The sequence below is a fragment of the Panthera pardus genome, unplaced genomic scaffold, assembly GCF_024362965.1.
Source record: "Panthera pardus isolate Hobbes unplaced genomic scaffold, ASM2436296v1 HiC_scaffold_16, whole genome shotgun sequence".
In the NCBI taxonomy this organism is placed as follows: Eukaryota; Metazoa; Chordata; class Mammalia; order Carnivora; family Felidae; genus Panthera; species Panthera pardus.
The window spans coordinates 82,464,542-82,489,978 of NW_026526721.1; the positions used below are offsets into that span (position 1 = coordinate 82,464,542).

Here is a 25,437-nt window from a genome sequence, read left to right on the forward strand (position 1 = left end):
ACAAAAGCTAATGCAGTTTTAGGTTGAATAGAAATACAGTGTTCAGAGCAAGGAAGCTATTTTAGTTTTATTGCTTGGTTTCTCGATTAAATCTTCAGGAACATTGTGTCCAATTCACACGCTTATTTATCAGTGGTCATCAGGAGGAGGTGGCCACTCAGAGGTGTCCAGCAGTGGGTTAGATAGCTTTGTTAAGTAGTGAATTCATTGCCAATAGAATGGAATAAATGGATGCTAACTGGATATCTGCCAAGCATGTTTTAGGCAAGGTGACTGCCCACGGTCCTTTCTGGCTCTCTCACTCTGTGGTTTCATAATTTTATTTCTGAGACTCCACTCTTTCTTCAGCCCCTGACTCTGGTGTCTTTACCTGTGTGTGTTAGTTTGAAAAGAGCATTCTTGCTCATTATGGACTTAGGCAAGTTATACAGTAAATGTGAAAGCAATGAGTTAGATTTGTAAAAATATGACTTAGGAGCTAGCTCTGAGGATAGTTCGCAATGTCTTGGGCAGTGGTAATACATTTAAGGTCAGTGCAAAGCTTCTCAGAATTGCTTATATGTTTAAAAAAAATAGGGGTGGGGGCGCCTGGGTGGCTCAGTCGGTTGGGCGTCCGACTTCGGCCCGGGTCACGATCTCGTGGTCCGTGAGTTCGAGCCCCGTGTCGGGCTCTGGGCTGATGGCTCAGAGCCTAGAGCCTGCTTCCGATTCTGTGTCTCCCTCTCTCTCTGCCCCTCCCCTGTTCATGCACTGTCTCTCTCTGTCTCAAAAATAAATGAACGTTAAAAATAAATAAATAAATAAAAAATAGGGGTGCCTGGGTGGCTAAGTTGGTTAAGCATCCTACTCTTGATTTCGGCTCAGGTCTTGATCTCACGTCTCATGGGATTGAGCCCTGAGTCGAGCTCCATGCTGACAGCATGGAGCCTACTTGGGATTCTTTCTTTTCCCGTGTCACTCTACCCCTCCCCTGCTCGCATGCATGCACACTTTCTCCCTCTCTCTCTGTCTCAAAAATAAACATTAAAAAACCCTGCATACACAAAACGCACCACCTTGTTGTCATACTTCTTATTCCGTGGTCTTCAGTACTCTAGGGTTGCTCTGTTAATAAAGGTCGCAGTTTTGCAAATATTTAAGAAAAATCATTCTGCCTACCAAAGTTGTATTTCACTCACTTTCTCTCAGTCATCCTCACTGCTTTTTGTGTGAAAGCCTTTACCCAGCACTGACATACAGTAGGCACTGTGGTAAATCTGAGTTCTTTTTTAATTCTCCATTACTGTGGTAGTCTTTTCTGTAATTACCTGGGCAGGAAATAAACAACAAGCAGGTAAGGAAACAAAACTGCTGATTGCAGATGCAGTTACTCTGCTCATTCCTTTTAGATGTAAGATGTTTGCAAGAAAAATCAGACTAAGGCAGAAGATGATCACTGCACTGATATGTAGGGACTGCTTTCTGTTAGATTTGTTCCTATGACTTGATCCCACTTCAGGCTTGTATACCAGCATTAATGGTAATAATTGATAGTCACGTTGACCTAGGTTTTTATATTATAGGTGTTAAAGAGTTGGGTTTTTTTTTTAATGCTTATTTATTTATTTATTTTTAAATGTTTATTTATTTTTGAAAGAGAGAGACAGAGCACAAGCAGGGGAGAGGCAGAGAGAGAGGGAGGAAGACACAGAATCCGAAGCAGGTTCCAGCCTCTGAGCTGTCAGCCCAGAGCCCAACGTGGGGCTCAGACCCACAGACTGTGAGATCATGATCTGAGCCAAAGTCAGATGCTCAACTGACTGAGCCAGCCAGCCACTCCTTAATGCTTATTTATTTTTGAGAGAGAGGGAGAGAGAGAGCGCGCTCATGTGCATGCTGGTGGGGGAGGGGCAAGGAGAGAGGTGGGCAGAGGATCCGAAGCAGGCTCTGCCCAGACAGTAGACAACCCGATGCAGGTCTCGAGCTCATGAACGAACCATGAGACCGTGACCTCAGCGAAAGTTAGGCACTTAACCAACTGAGCCACCCAGGCACCCCAAAGAGTTGTTTTAAAACCTGTGTGACTGAAGACCTACCAAGTCTTTGGCGACAGAGGAGCAAATTGGCTTGCTTTTCAGCAATTGGCTTGCTTTTTATTCTTAGAAATCCGAGAGGAGGAACGTCGGATATTGGAAAAAGCTGGATACTTTCAGAGCATCACTGTTGGTGTAGCTCCCATTGTGATGGTGATTGCCAGCGTGGTGACATTCTCTGTTCACATGACCCTTGGCTTTGACCTGACGGCAGCACAGGTCGGTGAGCCCTCAGGGCTTGGGAAAATTTTAGATATACCACATATAGAGATACTCTGGTCCTCTTGTTTCTGGATTTGGAGGTGCCCCCAATGATCAGAAGGTATTTTTTCTTTTATGTGATTAAGCTGAGAAGTAAGAAGAGTAAAGACTCAGGTCTAAGCACAAATAAAGTTATGGGTTATTTTTAAGTCAACCCAACTTCAGATTTAATTGTGAAAATACAGATCATCCTTTGGTTCAGATTTACTGAGAATTTTAATTGAAGGTCTCATAAAAGCTCTACCTTTAAAAAAAGCATATGTGACTCATACCAACTTGACAGTCAAGTTTCAGCCTCCTTTAAACCTGAAAGGAAAGTGATGATGTTTTGTTATTTTTTCCTATTTTCAGGCTTTCACAGTGGTGACCGTCTTCAATTCCATGACTTTTGCTTTGAAAGTAACACCATTCTCTGTAAAATCCCTCTCGGAAGCATCGGTTGCTGTTGACAGATTTAAGGTGAGTGGCTCCCTTCCCCTCCTCCATGTCAGGAGCCATCCCTGGCAAAGCTCACTGCTGCCTTTATTCCAATGGGCCACACAAGGCTGGCTGCACTTGGTTTTTCACCTTTTGGCAAGTTGGTAAGAAAGAGGGTAGTGGAGGAGAGTGAATTAAAGGACGAGATTAGTTACCTTGTGAACGTGAAATTTACCTCTTATTGATGACCCACCTAGTTCTGGGCTCCCAGGATTTGTGTTCCCCTTCAGAGCTGAGCCTTTCTTCCCGGCCCTTCTATGGGTATATGTCGTAACTTCCTAGGCCTTTCAGTGATTCATACCTGGAAGATCAGAAATGTTATATGACTGTCAGCTTTTCTTCACCTCAGTCTAGCGTCTGCCTCTACCAAAATGCTGTTGTCATTTTGTTTGGTCAATACGCTAAGCCTTTTTTTGATACTTTTTTTCCCTGCCCTGTAGTTGCCACTCATGATGCAGGGAATGCAGTGATATGGGAATAGTCATAAAATGAGACCACGTTGCAAAGTGCAACTAAGGAGATAGCAGGGTTTTTCTGGGGGTGGTTAGTTGATCATGCCTCAGTTGTGTTCTTTGTGCCTTCAGAATAATACAAAGAGATGAGATATGTTGAGGAGGGTAGAGGGATATTTGAAAATCATGGTTAATACTTTTTTAAAAAGGAACAGCACCTGTGTGGGCTGCAATTCCTTGACAATGCCCCTGTGTGGAGTAGCTTCTGGACTCCTGCTAAGCCTTCTTGGCTAGTGAGAACAATGCAAAAGCAATGTTTGTTGCTTGAAGGTTTGAGGCTCAGATGTTTGAGGCATTGATATCCTCACCTTAGATATTCAGGAGAAAACAAATTTGGAATGATGGAGAATATGAAGAATGGAATATAGCTTTCTGTGATTTATTTATATCCTATTTGTTTACAGTTAACAAGGCAAATTTTATTTGGGCAAGAAAGCCAGTCCTCAAGAATGCATCCCCAGCTCTGTGCCCTCCCTCATTCCAGCCTGGCTGCTAGAAGGCTAAGAGCCAGAGCTATATAAAAGAAATGGTATAATTATTATCAGAGCTTTATTTTGCCCAATCTACAGTATCTAGTCTTGGAAGAAAGTAAATGTTTTGACCATAAGTTTGTCCCTCTGTCCTTGTTAGTGGATGGATTTGGTAGTATCTTGGATGAAAGAATAAGAGTTTATAGTATAGGTTTGTCCTCCCCATGTTTTTCAAGAGCTTTCTTGTCTTCATTTACTGGTGAAGACTTGGTATTAGCAGGTGGCTTTTCACATCATAGCTCCTTCCTCTATCCAGGGAACTTCAGAGTTAATAATAGAAGCAAAATCACTCACAGCTGTATTATATGCCCCATGAGACTTCAGTTCCATTCTGTCTTATTCTTCTTAGCAGTCTCCTCCAGCCCCTCCTCTCTCTCACCCTCCCCTTTCCCCTCCTTCTCCTCCTTCCAGGAGGATGATAACATGTAGAAAGGCAGTAAGAAGCCACCCTGTGACTTTTCTGATAAGATAGTCATCAGTATAGGGTTGCCAGTTTTAGCAAATGAAAAGACAAGACACCCAGTTAGTTAATAACTGCATGGGACATGCTTATACTATAAAATTACTCAATGGTTGTATAGAGTCAAAATTTAACGAGGTGTCCTATATTTTATCTGGCGACCCTCTGTCCCCTCTTCTGCTCAATAGATACATTCCGAGTGAATGAGGGTTGTGTTTTGATACTGTCCTATGGTAAAGTTGAGGTTTATGGGTTTGGTGTTTTGGTTTTTTTTTTAAATGTTTATTTATTTATTTTGAGAGAGAGCACATGTGCAAGGGAGGGGCAGAGGGAGAAGGAGAGAATCCCAAGCAGGCTCCGCACCGGCAGCACAGACCCCAACACCAGGTTTGATCTCATGAACTGTGAGATCATGACCTGAGCTGAGATCAAGAGTCAGACGTTCAACTGACTGAGCCACCCAGGCACCCTGAGGTTTATGGTTTATGTACCTCTAAGAGTCTGTTGTCCTGGAAGGTGCCAGTTCAGATAGACATAAATTCAAGTGTTATAAGGCCCTTGTGTGCCTCAGCATGTCTCAGGAGGAGGCAGGCTGCAGGGAGCCCATGGGAAGGAAATGTGGGGAAGGAGCTGTGCAAACTAGAGGCAAAGGCTTATTTTTTTAATCGTCCTTTGAGGCCTGAAAGAGCCTTTTAATATTTCCTTAGGGGAGAGCAGTGGTGGGAGATCTGTCAGCATATGGGTGTACTCTGTGAAGGTGGTCAAGATATTTGGCATGTTGTTCTTAGTTCAGTCTTTCTAGAAGGCTCTGAACAAATGAAACCAACAGCTGTTTTTGGAAATTAAACCTAAGGTTGATCAAGAGTGAAGACTATCGAGGATATTTAGAACCATGACACTTCTGGGAAGATTGGAGATTAGGAATGTATAGGAGGTGTTGGAATCAAAGGAAGGAAAAGAGGAAGCTACACGTTTAAGATCCAGGGGAAAGGGCTCACTCTAAGGGAAGGGGATTATATGTTACATTTAATAACACCGGCAAAAGGGTGCCTGGGTAGCTCGGTCAATTAAGCATCTGACTCTTGATTTCAGCTCAGTTCATATGATCTCACAGCTTTGTGAGTTTGACCCTGCGTCGAGCTCTGTGCTGACAGTGTGGAGCCTGCTTGGGATTCTCCCTCTCTCTCTGCCCCTCCCCCCACTCTTTCTCTGTCTCTTTCAAAATAAATAAATTAATTAAAAAAAATACCCACAAACTTTAAAATAGTTGGGGGTTCTCAGTAAATAAGCAGAATCCTGATCCTGAAAGTCACCTTTTTCTCTAAAGGTGCTTTCTTTCTTTGTAATGTTTAACCTTTTTTTATTAAAAAAATTATTTTTATCATATTGGAAATCCAACTGGGATAGCATTCTGTGATCTCCAGTTTAAGAGAGCTGTCAGAAGTGGATTCAAAATCACGGGCACATATAAGGTTTATTGCAGTTAGTATTTTGAATCTAATTTCAGAAACACTCAGCTTTTCAATCATTCCTCTTTTCTTCCCCTAGCATAACTCAGAGGGTCTCTGGGAATAAGTGGGAGGAAAATCTTGTTGTTTCCCAAGGATGTTTCTGAGGGAGGAGATAGCCTTCACTTCCTCCCAAGTCTGTTCCTTTGGTTGTTTGAATCCTCTCAAGTTTCTAGGCAGGATTTTGAAGACATGAGAACTTGTTGCCAAGAAGAGGCATTCTGCCTGTGATATAGGCCTTAGGTACTCCCTTCCGACCCATCAAGCTAGGCGTGGTCGTGATCTCAGCTCCCTCTTCCCGCCAGACATGAGCCATGTTGTAGGTGAGGGAAGAACATAGGCTTTGAGGTTCCACAGGAGTGTTCTGGAAGGGAAACAGAGTGATGAAGGTCTGTCTGTTCAGGAGAGAAGCATGCCCTTTGGTTTTTCTGCTTGCATTTTACTACCTGCTGTTTGGCAAGTCATGGGTGAGAACGAGGGGCTGTAGACAGGTTAGTTAATTGTGCTTTGGCCACGATAGATTGGTAGAAAGGAAAAGGTAGGTTAGGATGTGATTGGTAGTGTGGAGCGCTGGGCCATTGAGACGGCTGCTGTCCCTTCTGAGGGTGTCCCCACACCCCTGTGACCTCTCGATGGGCCTGAGGCTGGGCTACACTAATGAGCTACCTTTTGCCCTTCAGCTTCCTTCCACTGTATAGCCTGATGTGTTTTGCTACGTGAGTGTGCGCCCTAGGCTTGTCCCCCTGGTCTTGATCCAGTGTCTCATCTTTGCACCTCTCTCACAACTCCTATCAGAGTTTGTTTCTGATGGAAGAGGTTCACATGATAAAGAAAAAACCAGCCAGCCCTCACATCAAGATAGAGGTGAGAAATGCCACCTTGGCATGGGACTCCTCCCACTGCAGTGTCCAGAACTCACCCAAGCTGACCCCCAAAACGAAAAAAGACAAGAGGGCTGCCAGGGGCAAGAAAGAGAAGGTGAGACAGCTGCAGCGCACTGAGCAGCAGGCGGTACTGGCAGAGCAGAAAGGCCACCTCCTCCTGGACAGCGATGAGAGGCCCAGTCCTGAGGAGGAGGAGGGCAAGCACATCCACCTGGGGATCCTCCGCTTGCAGCGGACCCTGTACAACATCGACCTGGAGATCGAAGAGGTAAGCCCTCCGCCTCCCCCGTTCCCCACCTGCACTCCATCCATCTGCAGGTGTCTGCGGGTGTCTCTTCCGGCCGGAGTAGGCAGCTGCTTTCCTTATAGCAAAGTCCTCTGTGGCTGGGGACTCATTTTGAGCTAAAGAACAAATCTGGCCAGCTCCAACTCTACAAAGGCATATTTAGGCATCTAACAATAGAAATTAATATCAACTGATCTCATGAGATGCTCATTTTACAAGCAAGGAAATGAAGCATTCAAGTGGATTTTCCGAGATCTTGCTCTGAATAGATTCTAGTTGTTAGAGTTGTGTGTGAGCTGTAATAATTATTTCCGGTTATTATAACTCTGGGTGAGCTTCTCATTACCACCAAGCTGTGCATAGCACAGAACCTGGCCCATAGGAAGAATTCTCAGTGCTACTATTAGTGACAAATCTATTGTAATTTTTTATCTATTTGTATACCCTTACGGAAGTATAATTAACAGCCAATGTTAAATTAGTTTCAGGCGTACAACGTATTGATTCTGTAATTGTTTATTTTTAATGTAAATGAAGGATCATTATGGTGTATGATGTCACAGCCCAGGTAGCACAGGACTAGAGTCTCTCAGAGGGGTTCCTGCACAGAGTGGCTGGAACAGACTCCACTTCAGGGCTCTGCAAATACAGTCTATGACTGGTTCCCACCAGCACCATATTGAAGGGTGCACCATTTAGAGGGTCTGAGATGTGTGTGTGTGTGTGTGTGTGTGTGTGTGTACATACATACATATATATACACATACATACATTCATCAGCCATTTTTTTGAGTGCCAGCCTTCTGCCAGACACTGTTGTGGGGCTGGGGCTATAGCAGTGGAAAACCAAACCAACAAAAGTCCCTGTGCTCTTGGAGCTTATGTTTTAGTGGGCAAAGACAGATAATAAACAAGTAAAATATATGGTATGTCAGGTGGTGATAAAGGCTGTGTGAGGAAGATTGTGAATGCTGGGGCCTGGAGTAGGTGTGGTTACGATTTTAACAGCCTGCCTGAGGGAAGGCCTCATTTAAAAACTAATATATGAGCAAAAGGCAGGAGGGAGGTGATGGACTGAGCCATATGGATATCTGGAGGAAGAAGAACATTCCAGGCAGAAGGAACAGAAGCACAAAGGCCCTGAGTCTGCAGTGTACTGAGTGGCACAGGAGAAAATAGTAGATGCTGAGGGCAGAGAGGCAGCTGGGGTGTCTGAGCCTCCTTACAGGACTTTGGCTTTACTCTGAGTGGGAGAGAATCCATTGGAGGCTTTGGAGAAGAATGATAAGATCTGACTCATGTATGGAGAGAAATATTTTAGCCTCTGGAGTCAAAAGAGTATGTAGGGAAACAAGAAAGGAGACCAGTTAACCCAGAAGTGTCTCTTGGACCAGGGGTGGTGGTGAGACTTTACCTACATAACTGGAGGTGGGGAGCAGTGGGTTTTAATGCAGTGTGTATCAAAGTCAGCCACCGACTAACGTATGCTACACAGACCCAGAGATAGACTCTGAGAACAAAAAGCTCCCAGCTCTTGAAAGATATAAACAAGAGCAAGAGATGGTCCTTAGTGAAAACACCTGAAACCACTAGTGTAGTTTATCACTGGAGGCCACTGACATCAGTTCTTTACTTCAGTTAACTCTTGACAACAGACTTCTCATTTAATAATGATTTTGATTAGTGCGGTAGCTCTGTTACATTTCCAAACAGCCCTATTAGAGGATTACTCCTCATATTCAGCTGAAATGTACTCTTCTGCTTTCTTTTGATCTTCATTCTGCCCTTTTAGAGCCCACATTCACATGACAGACCTTTAGCTATTTGGAGAGGGATACCTTAATTCTTCCGGCCCCCCTCTTCAGGGAGGGGAAGGGAAGTTAATGTTTGTCTGTACCCCGGGCGTGCACTTCCTTGTTGATATCTCTGTTTGTCGCCGTTTACTCTTGGGAACAGGGTTTTGTTTGCGTAAATCTAATTGACTTGAGCAGAGATTGAACCCGTGACTTGGTCTCCTCATGACCACTAGGCTGTAGTCTTTCAAACTCCATGACAGCGTCAAAAACTTTGTCCAACATACTTTGTCCGAGACGAAGATACTTTGGTTGTACAAAGTCCTTGGTTCTACAAAGTTAACGCCTTTCCTCCAGTTGCTCAAAGCCTAGTGAGAGACAGACGGTGTTAGTGTAAGTAACCAGACATCAATCACACACTTGGCAGGTTCTAATGGAGCTGGGGTTCACAGCGAGACCTGTCTGCCTCCAGAATCCCTGTTCTTCTACATACCACTCTTCCTTCCTTTGCTGCGAGGCTTGAGCCGATGCAGGGTTGCTAAATAAGTGACCTTTTCAAAATCACCAGTCTGCCCTTGAAAACTTTTAGCACCACCTGTCAAGAGAACTCATTATTTTGCCTGAGGATATTCAGTTCATCACAGGCTTTTTTTCCCCCATTTTTAAGTGAAATTGATGGTATCAATATTCTTCAGATTCTTGGAAATGTTTTGTAGAAAAATGGAAACAACAGTGCACATAGTTTTTATTGAAAATAATTTATAGACCCTAGAGGAAAAAAATCGTATAAAATGAAAATCAGCAAAATAATTTTTTAAGAGTCCTGCCCTTATTTCCAAAAACAACGGCAAAAATAATCAAAAAATATGGGTTGCCAAAAAAAGTAGGAAAGAGGCTGAGCCTTTCTAAAAGTGATGTGGGAGACCGTCATGTGTGCGGCATATTTAATTTTTCTAAAAGGCTTACACATCTGTTACCTCCGTGTATCCCCACAGAAACCCTAGGAAGTAGGTGGCTGACAGGGAGGAAACAGAGGTAAGTGACACGCAGAGTCATCAGGATGATAGTTCCCATATTGTTGGCCTGTCGTTAATGTCTTTTTCCTTGAAGAAATCAGCAGTCCCTAGAGATAAGTGGTCAGTGGTCCTGTAATGACCCTCCTTTCTCTGTGTGCTTCGTGCAGGGTAAACTGGTTGGAATCTGTGGCAGTGTGGGAAGTGGAAAAACCTCTCTCATTTCAGCCATTTTAGGCCAGGTAATATTTTGTTATTGTCCTTGGCATTTTCTGCTTCTTTCTCTGGAATTGGCTTAACAAGAGTCTTGGGGAAAATGAACTACTTTTCTCGAAGAGAGGAAAGGCAGAAACAAAATGAACCCTTGGTCTGCGTTATGCCCCCTGCCCCCACCCCCACATTTCCACCCCTTAACGGTGTTGCATCTGGAAGCGGGCTCAGTGCACGCCTGACGAATGACTGGTTGATGTCTAGCTGGAGTCCTCTATTTCTCCTGCCTTCTTTTACTCGGCATGTATTTATTAAGTGGCATATAATGCCAGATGGTGTGTTGGGAGATGTCAGATATAAGAGGTGAACAAACCGCATACTGCCCACAAGCTGAAGAAGCTGGGTGGACCAGCCTTACCGGACTCCCTGTCAGAGAGATTGATATCAGGATTTGATCTAGAAGCAAAGCCGCACTCCTTTTTCAACCAACTGTGGAAAGAATTATGCCCTCAAGAAGCAAAGCCGCACTCCTTTTTCAACCAACTGTGGAAAGAATTATGCCCTCAAGGAGCTGGTGGTCTAGTTGAGGAGCTATGCCTTCCAGACCCACAAGCATAGCCCAGGGCAGAGAGTGAATGGTTTACAGAGAGGCCAGCCCAGGGCTGTCAGGGGCAAAGGTCATCCAGCTAAGACAAATTATCTTTTACTGTGTTTTAAAACCAAATAATAGGGAAAAAAACACAAGGTGCTTCCACCTGCTTTTAATCTTGAATTGAACCAGCTTGATTTACAAGGTTGAGATAAGGATAAACTTGAGCTTATTCTTACCCGCAGGTGGATGAGGTCCAATGAGTCATTTATCCATATTGAGGAGATTAAACTCATGTGAGATGGAGTTGGGGAAGGGTGTTTTGTAGCGTCCAGTTATGGAATATTTTTTCTTGTTGAGTGTCACTGTCACAGTTGGTAGAGCGTGGCTCTCCTTGAGAGCCTTGGTACCTAGTGTGGTCTGAGGAAGGCTGTGTTCACATCATCTGGAATGACAACCCTCTCACCCCTCTGCTGTATGAGACTCTACTGATTGGGCTCAGCCCTTGGTCTTTGTAAAAAGCCAAAACCTCTCCTAGATGTTCTGATAACTTAGGGGTCAGATTTAAGGGTCAATGATGAGAGACACAGAGGAAACGAAGGGGGGAGGGGGCAGTGGTGTTGAGTGGGTGGTGGTTAGGTTGAAAGCAGAGTGGGGCTTTGCTTTTAGACCAAATCTCTGACAGCGATCTCTTTGACAGGGAGGCTGGTAAAGCTGGTGGCCCTGGCTTCTTTGGAGTTGAACTCTGTGTTGGCAGTCTGCAGTGTGGGTGTGGAGTTTCTGCGGTAGACCCTCCGTGGGTTTCGGAACACTTGGGGTGCATAGCGGCGTGCTTACCAGTTTCTGGGCAGTTAATACCACTGTTATGGTCTGTGGTGGGTGCACCTCTCTCCATACACTGTCTGCTAACGGTGTTTGAGAGGACAAGCTTCAATGTGCAGGCTGGCTAATGAACCTTTGTTTCAAGCTATAACATCCCTAACTCAAGACAGATGTCTACTGCCAGTCCCAAAAGGAACCCCGAAAGAGGATAAAATGGATAAATCATATCAATCACTGTGAGTGAAAACACAACTCGAAACACATGGCTCATCATGCAGTGCCTTCGTGTTGAACGAGAGGGTCCATCCTCATCGTATGGATACTCTGCAATACTAGTTCATGTCTAACAAATTTTTTTCCTTTTGGTCCTCATTTTACAGAAGCAGCTGGTTTAGCCAACAGCCTGGAGTAATTAATTTTATAGATGAATTGGCCTGCCCCGGTCTTGAGGCAGGGACTAGCTCTAAATCCTTACAGCATCCTCCCCAGGGGAATTCTGAAAGGACCTTCCACTCTAGTGCTTCCCTTAGTTAAAACAGTTTGCAGTTAGGGAGACAGGATATCGAGTAGCTTATGGGTTGCTGAATGAAGTGTTTGTTCATTCAGGTCATGGGTTATGCTGGGTTCCCATCACACATAAGCAAGGAGAACTTTGATTTTATTTGCTGCTGTAGCTCTCTCTGTGGAACAAAGGTGAGGTCTGGATTTGGGTCCAAAAGCATCCAAGAAGATTGCCAAAACTTTGAACTCCATTGTGCAATGTGGGGGGTTCTGTTGGCTTAGGATGGTGTTTTTGCATCATGATGCCATTGGATGGTGTCTGTCTCCCTAGATGACACTTCTAGAGGGCAGCATTGCAGTCAGTGGAACCTTCGCTTATGTGGCCCAGCAGGCCTGGATCCTCAATGCCACTCTGAGAGACAACATCCTCTTTGGGAAGGAATTTGATGAAGAAAGGCAAGGAATGTTTGGTTTCTCTCATGCTTTCCCATCTTGGCCGTGTGAGACTCAAGGCAGCCCAAGGCAGCAGGCTCTACTCCAAACATGTCCCTGATGCTTCGTCTCTTTATGTCCTTCAGATACAACTCTGTGCTCAACAGCTGCTGCCTGAGGCCTGACCTGGCCATTCTTCCCAACAGTGACCTGACTGAGGTACAGGCCTTCTGCCCCTGTTGGGGCAATGTGTTTAACAGAGAGGATTCTGGAAGATGGGTTGCGGGGCTGTGCCAGAACCATCTACTAGTAATGCATCTTAAATGCAGGAGTACCCACACAGGGAGTTTTGCTTTCATTGAAACTTTATGTTAGGAAAGCATGTGTTCCTTAGGGCGGGGTTATCAACACTACTTGTGTTAAACGTATACATATTTTATATGTCATTTGAATTTTTTCCCTATCTGCATATCATTTTATTTATTTATTTTTTATTTAAACCCAAGTTAGTTAACATATAGTGTAATAATGGTTTCAGGAGTAGAATTTAGTGATTTATCACTTCCATATAACACCCAGTGCTCATCCCCACAAGTGCCCTCCTTAATGCCCATTGCCCATTTAGCCCATCCCCCCCACCTAATACCCCGCCAGCAACCCTCAGTTCTCTGTATTTAAGAGTCTCTATGGTTTGTCTCCCTCTCTGTTTTTATCTTAGTTTTGCTTCCCTTCTCCTATGTTCATCTGTTGCATTTCTCAAATTCCACTTATGAGTGAAATCATATGATATCTTTCTCTGACTTATTTCGCTCAGCATAATACCCTCTAGTTCCATCCACATTGTTGCAAATGGCAAGATTTCATTCTTTTTGATCACCGAGTAGTATTCCATGGTGTATGTATATTATATATACATCTTCTTTACCTGTTCATCAGTCAATGGACATTTGGGCTCTTTCCATATTCTGGGTAGTGCTGCTATAAACATTGGGGTGCATGTGCCCCTTCAAATCAGCATTTTTGTATCTTTTGGATAAATACCTAGTAGTGCAATTGCTGGATCGTGCAATTTTTTGAGGAACCTCCATCCTGTTTTCCAGAGTGGCTGCACCAATTTGCGTTCTCACCAGCAGTGCCAAAATGGTTTCCCTTTCTCTGCTTCCTCGCTAACATCTGTTGTTGCCTGGGTTGTTAATTTTAGCCATTCTGTACGTCATACAAATTTTAAACAAAATCCCATTGTTGATTCAGAGTTCATGTTTTCCACACTATTCATTTAAAAAACCATAAGTCAAGCATGTGCTTGTTGAGCTTCTCTGAACTTCATTCTGCCGACCAGAATCCTGTATATCCTTACTGATATACAGTCTGCAGAGAGCCCTTTTCAATTAGAAAGAAAGAGGCCTTAGCACAAAAGCCTCTTTCTTTGGCTCTCTGCCCTGGAGCAGTTTGCAGAGGTGAGTCTTTGGAACTGGCTTGTGTCCTTCCCTGTTGATATTTGTCTCCCGTGACCTACCCTGGAGGTCTCTGGGGCCTGCACTTTTTTTCATCAGACTTGAGTTAAATCCTTCAAACCAGAATGGTTTCTTTAGTTCAATGGTACTCAAATCTTAGTTCCCGGATTCATAGTGGATCAGCAGCAGCAATGTTACTGGGAACTTGTTAGCAATGCAGATTCTTACACCTCACCCCACACCTACTGAATCATAGGCGCAGGGTCCAACCATCCGTTTTAACAAGCCCTGCAGGTGACCTGATACATGCTCAAATTTGAAACCTCTGAATTCAATGAATGGTTTTTTAAGTACAGAGCCAGTTACCATTTGACAATTGATTTATTCACATGTTCATGTGCCAGCTACATAGACAGAAACGGCTGGGCACTGGGGATATAAAGCAATAGGAGAATGATCTATACCCTCAAAAAGCTTATAGCTGAGAGGATGAGATACTTGAATAGGCACAAAATAAGTTGATGAAAGAGTCCCCTTTCAAAACTTAAAAAAAACATTTTTTTAATTAAAAAAAGAAAAAAGTCCCCCCCCCCCTTTTTGGGTAGTAGCAGAGAAGAGGGTGGGAGATGTTTCACAGAGGAGAGGATGTCAGAACTGAGCAGATATGGTAACAGAAAAGACATGACAGTAGTCGTGAGGGTTCAGATACACACGCAATTTAAAATGGCTTAAATCCCAGACAGTAGAAGAGAGGGTTGGCAGTGGAGCCAGGTGGCAAAGGGCCTGCCTTCTGTGACATGTTTGTTTAGATTTTGTTTCTTAGGGCTCTTGAAAAAGAGATTTTTCTTTTCTTTTAATGTTTATTTATTTTAGTGAGAGAGAGAGACAGAGACAGAGAGTGAGCAGGGGAGGAGTAGAGAGAGAGGGAGACATAGAATTTGAGGCAGTCTCCAGGCTCTGAGCTGTCAGCACAGAGCCCAACACGGGTCCTGAACCCACAGACTGTGAGATCATGACCTGAGCTGAAGTCTGACACTTAACTGACCGAGTCACCCAGGCGCCCCTCGAAAGGGAGTTTTAAGCGAGAGTGGGACATGGTCAGCTTTGTGTTTTGGAAAGATCTTTCTGCCCATAGATAATGGATTGGGATGGTATGTCAAGGGGGAGTGTAAAGCCAGAGGTAGTAAGGCTGAGTAGTAACCAGCTGGTTATGGGAGAGGAAGAGTTGTCTTCCTCTGGGCTGGCTTCCCTGGTTCTGGTGTGGGCCCTGGAGGATCAAGAGTTGCAGTTCATCCAGGTGGGGAATTCAGTAGAAGCAGCTGGTATGGATGGAACAGAGGAGCAGTGACTGGGGTGATCACTAAGTAAGGTACTGGACTTGAACTGGAGGTTTCACTATGCTTTCTGGACTCCTGTAGATTGGCGAGCGAGGAGCGAACCTGAGTGGTGGACAGCGCCAAAGGATCAGCCTTGCCCGGGCCTTGTATAGTGACCGGGACATCTACATCCTGGATGATCCCCTCAGTGCCTTAGATGCCCATGTGGGCAACCACATCTTCAACAGTGCTATCCAGAAGCACTTAAAGTCTAAGACAGTTCTATTTGTTACCCACCAGTTACAGGTATGGAGCATTCTTCCTCAGGCTGCCCACCTTGGCTTGGGAAATCAGAAACAGGGAGGTGGGCCTGGTCCAGGTACCTTCACGGGACTCCTTAGAGGTTCCTGGAGTCATCAGTGTTTATTTCCTCAGCAAATAGCTCCCGGCCCAATGTACCAATAAAACTCATTGTACTGGTGTACCAGATGGCCATCTGAATTAGAGATCCTTGGAGCATGTTAGCTTTTGCATGTAAATCAGTAAGTAAAAGGGCTAAGAGGAATAGGCTAAAACTGGAGTTTGGGTATGAGATAGTTTGGAAAGCTTGTGTTAATATCTATATGCAAGTGGGAACTGTTTAAGGAAAACAAGCTCTTCTCCCTCTGTCATTCCAAGACAAGCAGCCACTTTGGAGAGCAGCTCCAGGATGTTGCCATCTGCTTTGCATATGTCGTCAAGTTTAGGGGGCTAATCCCCCATTCTGCAACAGAAAGTCTGTAATTGTATGCACTTCTGAGTGCAACAAAAGGGTGTGAAGTTTAATGCAAGGCTTATGTGGCTCCATCGACAGATTTATGCCAAAAATGGGAGACGTTTTTTGAACTATGTCACAAGCCACAATAAACTAAAGCAAGGGTTCTCTCGCTCTTGGTACCATTGACATTTGGGCCCAGAGAGCTCCTGGCCTCTATCCACTAGATAGATAACAGCAGTACCCTGCCCCCAGTTGTAGCAACCAGAAAGGTTTCCAGATATTGCCAGATGTCCCCCGAGAGGCTCCATTGCCTCCAGCTAAGAACCTCTGAACTAAGGTATAGGTATTGAATGTATTTGCACAAATCTCAGCAACACTGTGTTGTCCCTGCCTTTGTCCCCAGTACCTGGCTGATTGTGATGAAGTGATCTTCATGAAAGAGGGCTGTATTACAGAAAGAGGCACCCATGAGGAGCTGATGAATTTAAATGGTGATTATGCTACCATTTTTAATAACCTGTTGCTGGGAGAGACACCCCCAGTTGAGGTAAGATTCTCATGGTGTTTGTGTGTGCCTCCTCTTTTCTAGCAAGGGAGACACGACCATAGTGATTGATGGAGAGATCTCAGCTGAACTCAGTGTCTGTCTTATTGGAAGGGGCCCTATTTTCTAGTGACCAGACTGCTGTGCTGGTTCACATACTGTTTCTACTCTAGAAGAGCAGGATTATATGGCTGGTGAGCCAGTGTCTTCTGCCACTGAGAACTTATTTAATAAGGCAATGACAGGGAGAAGGATATATGGGCTCAGTGTTGTTCAGTCATAACTTAGCTTCATAAACGCGACCAATCCTGATTGAAGCATTATGGAGCTCCTTTTTAAATAAACAAGAGAGAATAAGGAGTGAGGGAAGAGAAATTAAATATTGCATACATTTGAAAATGATCCGTGGTGCTTTGACTGCTGACTTGGCACTCACTAACTCACACCTACTATGTCCCAATTACTGGATTAGACACATTATAGATGTCATCCCATTTAGTCATTTTATTTATTTTTTTTTTTAAATTTTTTTTTCAACGTTTTTTATTTATTTTTGGGACAGAGAGAGACAGAGCATGAACGGGGGAGGGGCAGAGAGAGAGGGAGACACAGAATCGGAAACAGGCTCCAGGCTCCGAGCCATCAGCCCAGAGCCTGATGCGGGGCTCGAACTCACGGACCGCGAGATCGTCCATTTAGTCATTTTAATAGAGCTCTGTGGCAAAAGGGGATTATCCCCCACTTTTACAGCTGAGGGAATGGAAGATCTGAAAAGTTAAGCAGCTCACTAACAAGGGGGTGATTTGACTCCGTGGTGCTGTTTCTGCCTTGCTACCCTGCCTCCTGTGGCAGCACAGAAAGATGGCAGCTTTCCATGGCTTTACTCCGGGCTCCAAGTTAGGCAAACACCAAAGACGTTGTTTTTCCTTCTTACCAACCTGCTCTCATATTGAACTCCTTATTCTGTGGTCACCTTGGGTCCTGGGGGTGCACTCAGGCTAGCCTAAAAGCAACTTCTTAGCTACCATTTTGATGTCTATGCATGATAAAAGCAGAGTTTTTGGGGCCTTTTCTGGGAGTCCTATTTCAGTCTTTGGGTGTCATCCTCTTTGATTTCAGATACAGAACAACTAATTGTTCGTGACCAATGTATTTTAGGCCTCTGGGGATAACTCAAGCATTTCAGAGTGTCACCAGGAACTTCTATAGAGATGCCAGAATCCAGATTTGGATTTTATGATCTCTCCTTATGAGTCTTAGGGTACTTTAGACGCTTCAGAAGTTTTCCTCCTCACTGTAGACATGGAGGGGAAAATGAGAGGGAGAGAAGTTAAAATAGGAAATGTCTGAGGAATAAAAGAATATTGAGAGTCAGTGTATTGCAGCAGAGAGAACATACTTCCAATATGTCACTTAACTTTCCTGAGCTTTGGTTTCCTCATCTTTTTTTTTTTCTTTTTTTTTTTCTTCAAGTTTATTTATTATTTTCAGAGAGAGAGAGAGAGCATACACACAAGCAGGGGAGGTGCAGAGAGAGAGGGATTCCCAAGCAGGCCCCACACTGCCAGCATGGAGCCGGATGTGAGGAGCCCAATGGGGGCTCGAGCTCATGAGCCATGAGATCATGACCCGAGCCAAAACCAAGAGTCAGACGCTTAACCCACTGAGCCACCCAGGTGCCCCTGATGAGTGTTTATATTAAGTCCATTTGTGCCCTATTATGGGCAGTGCTTAGGGCTCGCCCTGTGAATGTTGGTTATCACCATGAGTCCGACATCCTCTCCATCCCTGAGGGACTCACATTCTCCTAGGAAAGATCAATGCTCTTATGCTCTTACAGGGGACTGTAATACCAGGTCACATCTACAGCAGCATGCCTGGGAGAACAAGTGCCTGGGAGAACAGGGGAGAGGTGAGCTCTCTTCTGGAGGAGTCTAAGTTGCCTCAGGGAGGATATAAGATTTGAATCCCTCTGAATGGGAACAACTAACTGAGTTGGGATGAGGAGAGAGGCATTCCAAGTGAAGAACCCTTGTGGACAAAGGTCCAGAAGTAGAGAATGGCAGTGTGGTGTGAGGAATGGTATGAAATCCAATGTGGCTGTAGAGTAGAAGCCATGGGAATGGGAGAGAAACATGTAGAGTTAGGCTGGGGTGAGAATATGGAGGTTTTGCAAAATCAGGCTGAGAAGTTTGATTTTATCCTGTAGTAGCAGTGGGAAATGATCAGATCTATGACTTGATTTAGTAATGTGGAGATAAGAGGTGAGAGGAATGGAAATGACCCCAGCCCTAAAACTTTGGGCAAGTTGGAGTGGCTGAGAACATTGGGGAGAGCAATGTCAATGGAATGACAAGGGTAGGAACCCAGATCTCAAAGATTGAAGGAGTTGAGGAAGCACAAGAAATGAGAATAGGTAGCCCTTTTGAGAGGTTTTGATGTGTTTCTTCTCAAGAGTAGCAGCAGCTTGCCAGATGAATTCTCGAGTATGTCCTATGGACCTTTGTCTGAATGGCTGCCTTGTAACTGGAGACACTTTTTTTTTTTTTTATTAGATTAATTCAAAAAAAGAAACCAGCGGTTCACAGAAGAAATCACAAGACAAGGGTCCTAAAACAGGATCAGTAAAGAAGGAGAAAGCAGCGAAGCCAGAGGAAGGTAACGACCTTTTCTGACCTCTTAGATTTGTCATTAAAGTTTATTAGAAACTTTATGCCAAGTAGTGATTCATAATGTTTGACAGCATTGTGTGTTCTAGAGTCTCTGGCCTTTTACCTCTGGAATAACAGTCTTACAGAATATTGGGAGATCATGAGGCGCACCCTCTGTTTGCTTAAACAGACCAAAGCAGTAAGAAGGACCTTTAATCCTCTGCCTCCTCTCTCTGCAGTGTGGGTCAGGTGTCAACAATCAGCTGAGTCATCTTGAGTGAGGAAAAATGGAATAATGGCTACAGATACACCCTTCCTCCTGCGATTCACCTCTGCTCTTTAGAAGTCAGTGCCAGTCTAGGCAGAGATGTTCCAGCACCAGCAGTGCCTGTATCCTCAGTAGCTCCCTCGTTAGAATGATACACTCCTGGCTTTTTCCGACAAGGCTGCAGCTGGGCTGTGGTGAAGAGTTTATAGCGCAGGTTTTTCCTGTTGCACTTTCCCCAGGGGGAGTCCTGGGGAAACAAGTCCTGGGGAGTCTTGTTTTGTTTGTTTGTTTTTTAAATCCTTTATCTTAGCAATAAAACAAACATTGAGAGTTAGGAAAGCTACTTACAATACCTTAGGTCTTTTCTTTCACCTTTGTGAATTTCAAGCTGCATATCAGTTTACCAAAAAGAAAGGAAAGAAAGGAATGTGTCTGTTTTAAAGCTCTGGTTTTGTTGTGTCATCATGTCACCTAGTGTTCTGAAACCAGGACCTTCCCTGGGTTTGCTTGTGCTTTGGCCCTGGCCCGTTTTCACTTCCTTGTTCTTAAAGCTGTGGATGTTTGGTGTTGGGAGTTAACCACCCTGATTTAGTACACTCTGGAGCTTTTCTTCCTTTTCATAAACCATGTATGAGACTTTGAATTGGGGTGTGGTTTAAGTAAGATACCTCTACACAGGAAGCAAACATAGCACAGAAGCCTGAGTTATCTGTTGGTTCCTGCCATAGGCAGTATTAAAAAAACCCAGAATACCCTTAGGGAACATTTGTTCTCATCTGCAGAGCCCCTGACCTGGTTACTCATAACTCTTCAAGTACTCCAGGCACACGAGGCTTGCTCCAAGATAATTAAACATTGACCATGATATAGAGGCGCTAGCTTTTTGTAGAGCTGTTTCTCTGTGTTAGTGCACCAGCATCAGTCACCTGATCCCTGGGAGACACTAGGAGAGACCCTTGAACTTTTCTCTCCTCCTCAGCCAATCACCATGTCTGAATGAATGTACCTCCTGAAACTCCATCCCCATTGCCACGGCCCTAGTTTTGGCCTTTATCATCTTGTACCTAGAGTATTATAGCTACTTCCTTTTAAATCTGTCCTCCATACAGACAGCTGAAAGATCTAGTTAAAAACAGGAGACCAACTAACTCACTTTCCCTCAGGAAGTCTTTTCAGGAGCCTCCCATTTCAAAGCAGTGTTTCCTAATCCTTGTCCTGATAGGGCACGCGTAGGAAATGCCATTATTTGTACAGGGACAACAGGATGAGGTTGCTTGCTGCCTGAGGCGGCTGATCTGGCCATCCGTAGCCTAGGCAGGAGTCAAATCTCCACACACCTGTAGCCCATTCTCTTGAGAAGTTTTTTTTTTTTAACGTTTATTCATTTTTGAGAGACAGAAACAGAGTGTGAGTGGGGGAGGGGCAGAGACAGAGGGAGACACAGAATCCAAAGCAGGCTCCAGGCTCTGAGCTGTCAGCACAGAGCCGGATGCAGGGATGCTTAACCGACTGAGCCACCCAGGTGCCCTGCTGGGAGAAATTCTTATCTGAGGGATGAATTTCAAATGCCTTTATCCTCTGACCACGGCCTCCCTACTAATCAACCTTATCTCCTGCTACTCTTAGCTGCACTTAATATTCTAGCCTTGCTGATTTGGCTGATTTGGTTGTGCTATTTTCCCACCTCTGGGCCAGTGCCCATCTTTTCCCCACCTGGTCAAACCTGGCATACCTTTTGAGACCATACAGAAAGTCTTCCCTGAAACAGTTTCCCCAAATAGTTTAGGCACACCTGGATGTTCCCATGTTGCCCTGCATATGTCTCTAACATGGCATTTAGCACATTTTATTATAATTATATGCTTGTTTTATCTGTCTGTCCTACCAGGCTGTGGAAGGATCCTCAGCCAGATTTTAAGGGCAGGGACATAGTCTTAATCCTCTTTACTGCTCCAGGGACTCATCTGGGGCCCACTTGATAATAGGTGCTTAGTAAATGTTAAAGGGAATAATATTCTAATAAGGAGGAAATAATTCTGATCTAGAGCTATGTGAAACTATTGGTTTTCTTTGATTTTGCTCTTCTATAGGTGACTCAGTTTTAGAAAAGTAGCCTTTTTCTGCTGAGTTTATGGTGTTTTTTTTTGTTGTTTTTTTTTTCCTACCTAGGGCAGCTGGTGCAACTGGAAGAAAAGGGGCAGGGTTCAGTGCCCTGGTCAGTATATGGCGTCTACATCCAGGCTGCTGGGGGCCCCTTGGCATTCCTAGTCATTATATCCCTTTTCATGCTGAATGTGGGCAGCACAGCTTTCAGCAATTGGTGGTTGAGTTACTGGATCAAGCAAGGAAGTGGGGTAAGGTTACTCATTAATGGGAAAATTATATGTCTAATAATGTGGCCATTTCTTTGTATTCTCTGGGTGTTCTTGGGGAAACTGCTCAGTTTTTGATTGAAAGAACCAATAAACAAGGATTACCCAGGATAAAAAAGACGAGTCCCTAATGTAACCTCACAAGATAGTTGCTCCCTAACCAGCTCATGCAGCAATAGGACACCTGAAAGCTGTCTGCCCTCATTTAGAAAAGAGAGAAGTGGGGGCCAAAGCCTGCCTGTGTTTGCCACAACCAGATCCCATGGTCATTATTCTGCACCTTCCCTTGAACTGAGAATGGCCCTGAGTAGGAGTTCTTTGCTGTCTATAGGAGTCTTGCCTCACACAGCCTTGCCTCCAAACAGAACACCACGGTGACACAAGGGAACAAGACCTCTATGAGCAGCAGCATGAAGGACAATCCTCTCATGCAGTACTATGCCAGCATCTACGCCCTCTCCATGGCAGTCATGCTGATCCTGAAAGCCATTCGAGGAGTTGTCTTTGTCAAGGTATGCAGTGGTGACTTCTGCTCATCCTCTCCCTGATAACTCCGTGGTCAGACTTTGGCATGGCTTCTCTCAGGTCAATTCTGAGCAGGGGAGCATCTCTGAAGCAAGATGGCCCTAGCTGAAATGACCTGTATCCCATTAGCCCCAGCCTTTTCTTAGTACCCACCTCTTTCCTCCATGACCATTTGCCCTTCTCCAGCTTTGGGATTGGATGTCCTGTGGAGTTGTGACCTGGATAAATAGGAACTGAGTCTGCCTGAGTCCCTGGGTCTCTGAGCCATGATCACTTTGTCCTCTGCTCTTTAGGGCACACTGCGAGCCTCTTCCCGGCTCCATGATGAACTTTTCCGAAGGATCCTTCGAAGCCCTATGAAATTTTTTGACACCACCCCCACAGGGAGGATTCTCAACAGGTTTTCCAAAGACATGGATGAAGGTATTTCTCGCTTCTTCTTTTATGCTCTGGAGCCCAAGCTGCAGCTCCCTGTGCTCTCCAGCCTTCTAGATGCTCACCAGGTGTGCACATCTATCCAGCCTTAGATTCTGAGAGCACAGGGGCTCTCACCAGGTGTGCTGGTGTCCACACCAGGAACATGTTAGTTTTGGCATTTTCTCCAGATTGCAACTTGTACTTAGGCTAAGGACCCATCTGATTTCTTACCTGCCATCTAACTTCTCATTTGATCTCATTAAACCTGAAAATAAGTTCTGAGGATTCAGTTGGCATAAATGCTTTGGATGGGAGCATCTGAGATTCCAAAACATGTTTACTTTGAGGGCAGTGTTGGTTCCTGGACCCCTACAACCTCTGGCAGGTTTTCTGGATGTCACATGGGCTGTGCCAGCACCAGAGCTTAAATACTTCTCATAGCCCAGAATAATAGTAGTGGCACCTGATATTTATTGATGGCTTACCGTGTAACCAGCAGTGTACTGAATGTTTTAGATGGATTATCCTCATCTTCAGAGTAGCCCTAGGGGGGTGGGTATTGCTTCATCCACTGACTATATGGGAAAGCTGATGTCTAGAAAAGTTAAACAACTTGCCCAAGATTACACAGCTATTAGATAACAAAACTGGGAATTGAGCCCAGATCTTTTCACCTAGAGCTAATGCTTTTAACTGTCACCCTGCGTTGCCTCCAAGGACATGTTTCAGATGTTGATAAGCCAATGTAAAGCTATGACCAGAAGTAACAAGGGATCAGAACCATCACTACTATACAGAACTGATGCATGACACGATCCCATTTCTTCTACACACACACATACACACACACACATACACACACACACACACACGGAGAAAAGATGGAAAGAAAAAAATCAGTGATATCAACATGTCTGGGATTTTTATGAAATACTCCAGCCAAAAACAAAAAAACAAAACAAAACAAAAAAAAAAGAAAAAGTTGGGAGAGGATATAACTAAAAGGAGATGAATAAAATGTTGTTAACTGTTGAAGGTTCTATACTCCTTTGATTTTTGTGTACGTTTAAATTTTTTCATAATGAAAAATTTCTTAAATGTTAGCAGCAGTTTATTGATACTGGTAAGAATAAAGATCATTTTTATTTTCCTTCTTGAATATTTATTTTCTAAATATTTTGCAACAAGCATATTTATTTTGTAAAGGGAAAAAATGTTTAAAGTGATTGGGTGGCATGGTAAACCCAAAAGAGGGACTGGGGAAAGAAAGATCACTTAGAATTTCCTGGGACAAGAAAAATTAGAGCAACCAGGTTTCTAGATTTTTCTTTGATTTAAAAGACAACACACAAATTTCAGACAGAAAATTTGTGGAATCTTTTTGTGTTTTTTAAAAATTTTTGGTCTCATTTTCCCTGTTCCTTTATGATTTCTGCAGTTGATGTCCGCCTGCCCTTCCAGGCTGAGATGTTCATCCAAAATGTCATCCTGGTGTTCTTCTGTGTTGGAATGATCGCTGGAGTTTTCCCATGGTTCCTGGTGGCGGTGGGGCCCCTCTTCATCCTCTTTTCAGTTCTGCACATTGTCTCCAGGTAAACAAGAAGTGTTTACATCTTCCAGCATGAAGCCAGAGTTGCTGGTCTACCACTCTGACATGGAACTCATTCTCTCTCCAGGGTGCTGATTCGAGAGCTGAAGCGTCTGGACAATATCACACAGTCACCTTTCCTCTCCCACATCACATCCAGCATACAGGGCCTTGCCACCATCCATGCCTACAACAAAGGGCAGGAATTTCTGCACAGGTCAGTGCTGATGGCGGCCAGAGGGCTCAAAGGGGGGGGGTCAACACACCGGCATTTAATAAGTCCAAGAAGCCTTTCAGGGCCAGAGTTGGGGATTGTAAAGCTCATTACAAAAAAAGTATTAGTGATCTAATGGTCTCTGATTAAAATTTATTCACTCACTTGCTGGAACTCCTTTCTAAGCAAATGAGAAGGCAAAATACAGGTTTTGGAGTCTATTGGCTTTGGACTCTAAATGGCTATATATGAAGGAGTTTTCCTTTTTTCTTTTCTTTTTTTGAAACAGTAGAAGATGAACATTGACATTAGACTGACATTTTTATTTTAGCTGCTGAAGATTGTTTATATCAGAAATTTATCTACATAGATAGTCATTTTGGAGCTTTGTATTAACAAGAGATTGGAACTAACTTAAATGTCCTTCAATACAGAACTGATTAAGCAAGCTATGGTATACCCAAATAGAATACTCTGTGGCCCTTAAGAAGAATGAGACAGTACTATAGGTACTGATATGGAATAATCTCTAAAATACATTAGTGAGGAGCGCCTGGGTGGCTCAGTTGGTTAAGCATCCAACTTAGGCTCGGATCATGATCTCATGTTTGTGAGTTCGAGCCCCACATCGGGCTCTGGGCTGAAAGCTCAGAGTCTGGAGCCTGCTTCAGATTCTGTGTTTCCCTCTGTCTCTCTGCCCTCCCCCACTCACATTCTGTCTGTCTCTCTGTCTCAAAAATAAACATTAAAAAAATAAATGAATAAAATACATTAGTGAAAGAGCAAGATACAGATGTGTGTGCATGGTATGCTCCCTTTTAAGTATATGTTTATATAGATGACATTTAGAATATCCTTGAAAGGGTGCACAAGGAACTACTAGCTGCCACTGGAAAGGGGAACTGAGTAGCTGGAGGATGGGCAGGAGAAAGACTGACTTTTCATGGTAAAACTTTTTATGCCAGGGCTCCTGGGTGAATT

The 25,437-nt window shown here is 44.1% G+C and overlaps 1 protein-coding gene across 6 annotated transcripts in view; it reads left to right on the forward strand.

Annotated features, from left to right (window-relative positions):
* ABCC5 (ATP binding cassette subfamily C member 5) overlaps positions 1–25,437 on the forward strand; it is a 90,102-nt gene that overhangs the window by 41,757 nt on the left and 22,908 nt on the right. For all 6 annotated transcript variants that reach the window (XM_053903591.1, XM_019463315.2, XM_053903590.1 and 3 more), the window contains 14 exons: positions 2,143–2,291; positions 2,685–2,792; positions 6,616–6,972; positions 9,967–10,038; positions 12,250–12,374; positions 12,497–12,569; positions 15,223–15,426; positions 16,281–16,424; positions 18,977–19,079; positions 21,510–21,694; positions 22,078–22,224; positions 22,531–22,660; positions 24,093–24,246; positions 24,331–24,459. In XM_053903591.1, coding sequence (XP_053759566.1) covers positions 2,143–2,291; positions 2,685–2,792; positions 6,616–6,972; positions 9,967–10,038; positions 12,250–12,374; positions 12,497–12,569; positions 15,223–15,426; positions 16,281–16,424; positions 18,977–19,079; positions 21,510–21,694; positions 22,078–22,224; positions 22,531–22,660; positions 24,093–24,246; positions 24,331–24,459 — 2,080 coding nt within the window. The remainder of the gene's footprint in view (positions 1–2,142; positions 2,292–2,684; positions 2,793–6,615; positions 6,973–9,966; positions 10,039–12,249; positions 12,375–12,496; positions 12,570–15,222; positions 15,427–16,280; positions 16,425–18,976; positions 19,080–21,509; positions 21,695–22,077; positions 22,225–22,530; positions 22,661–24,092; positions 24,247–24,330; positions 24,460–25,437) is intronic.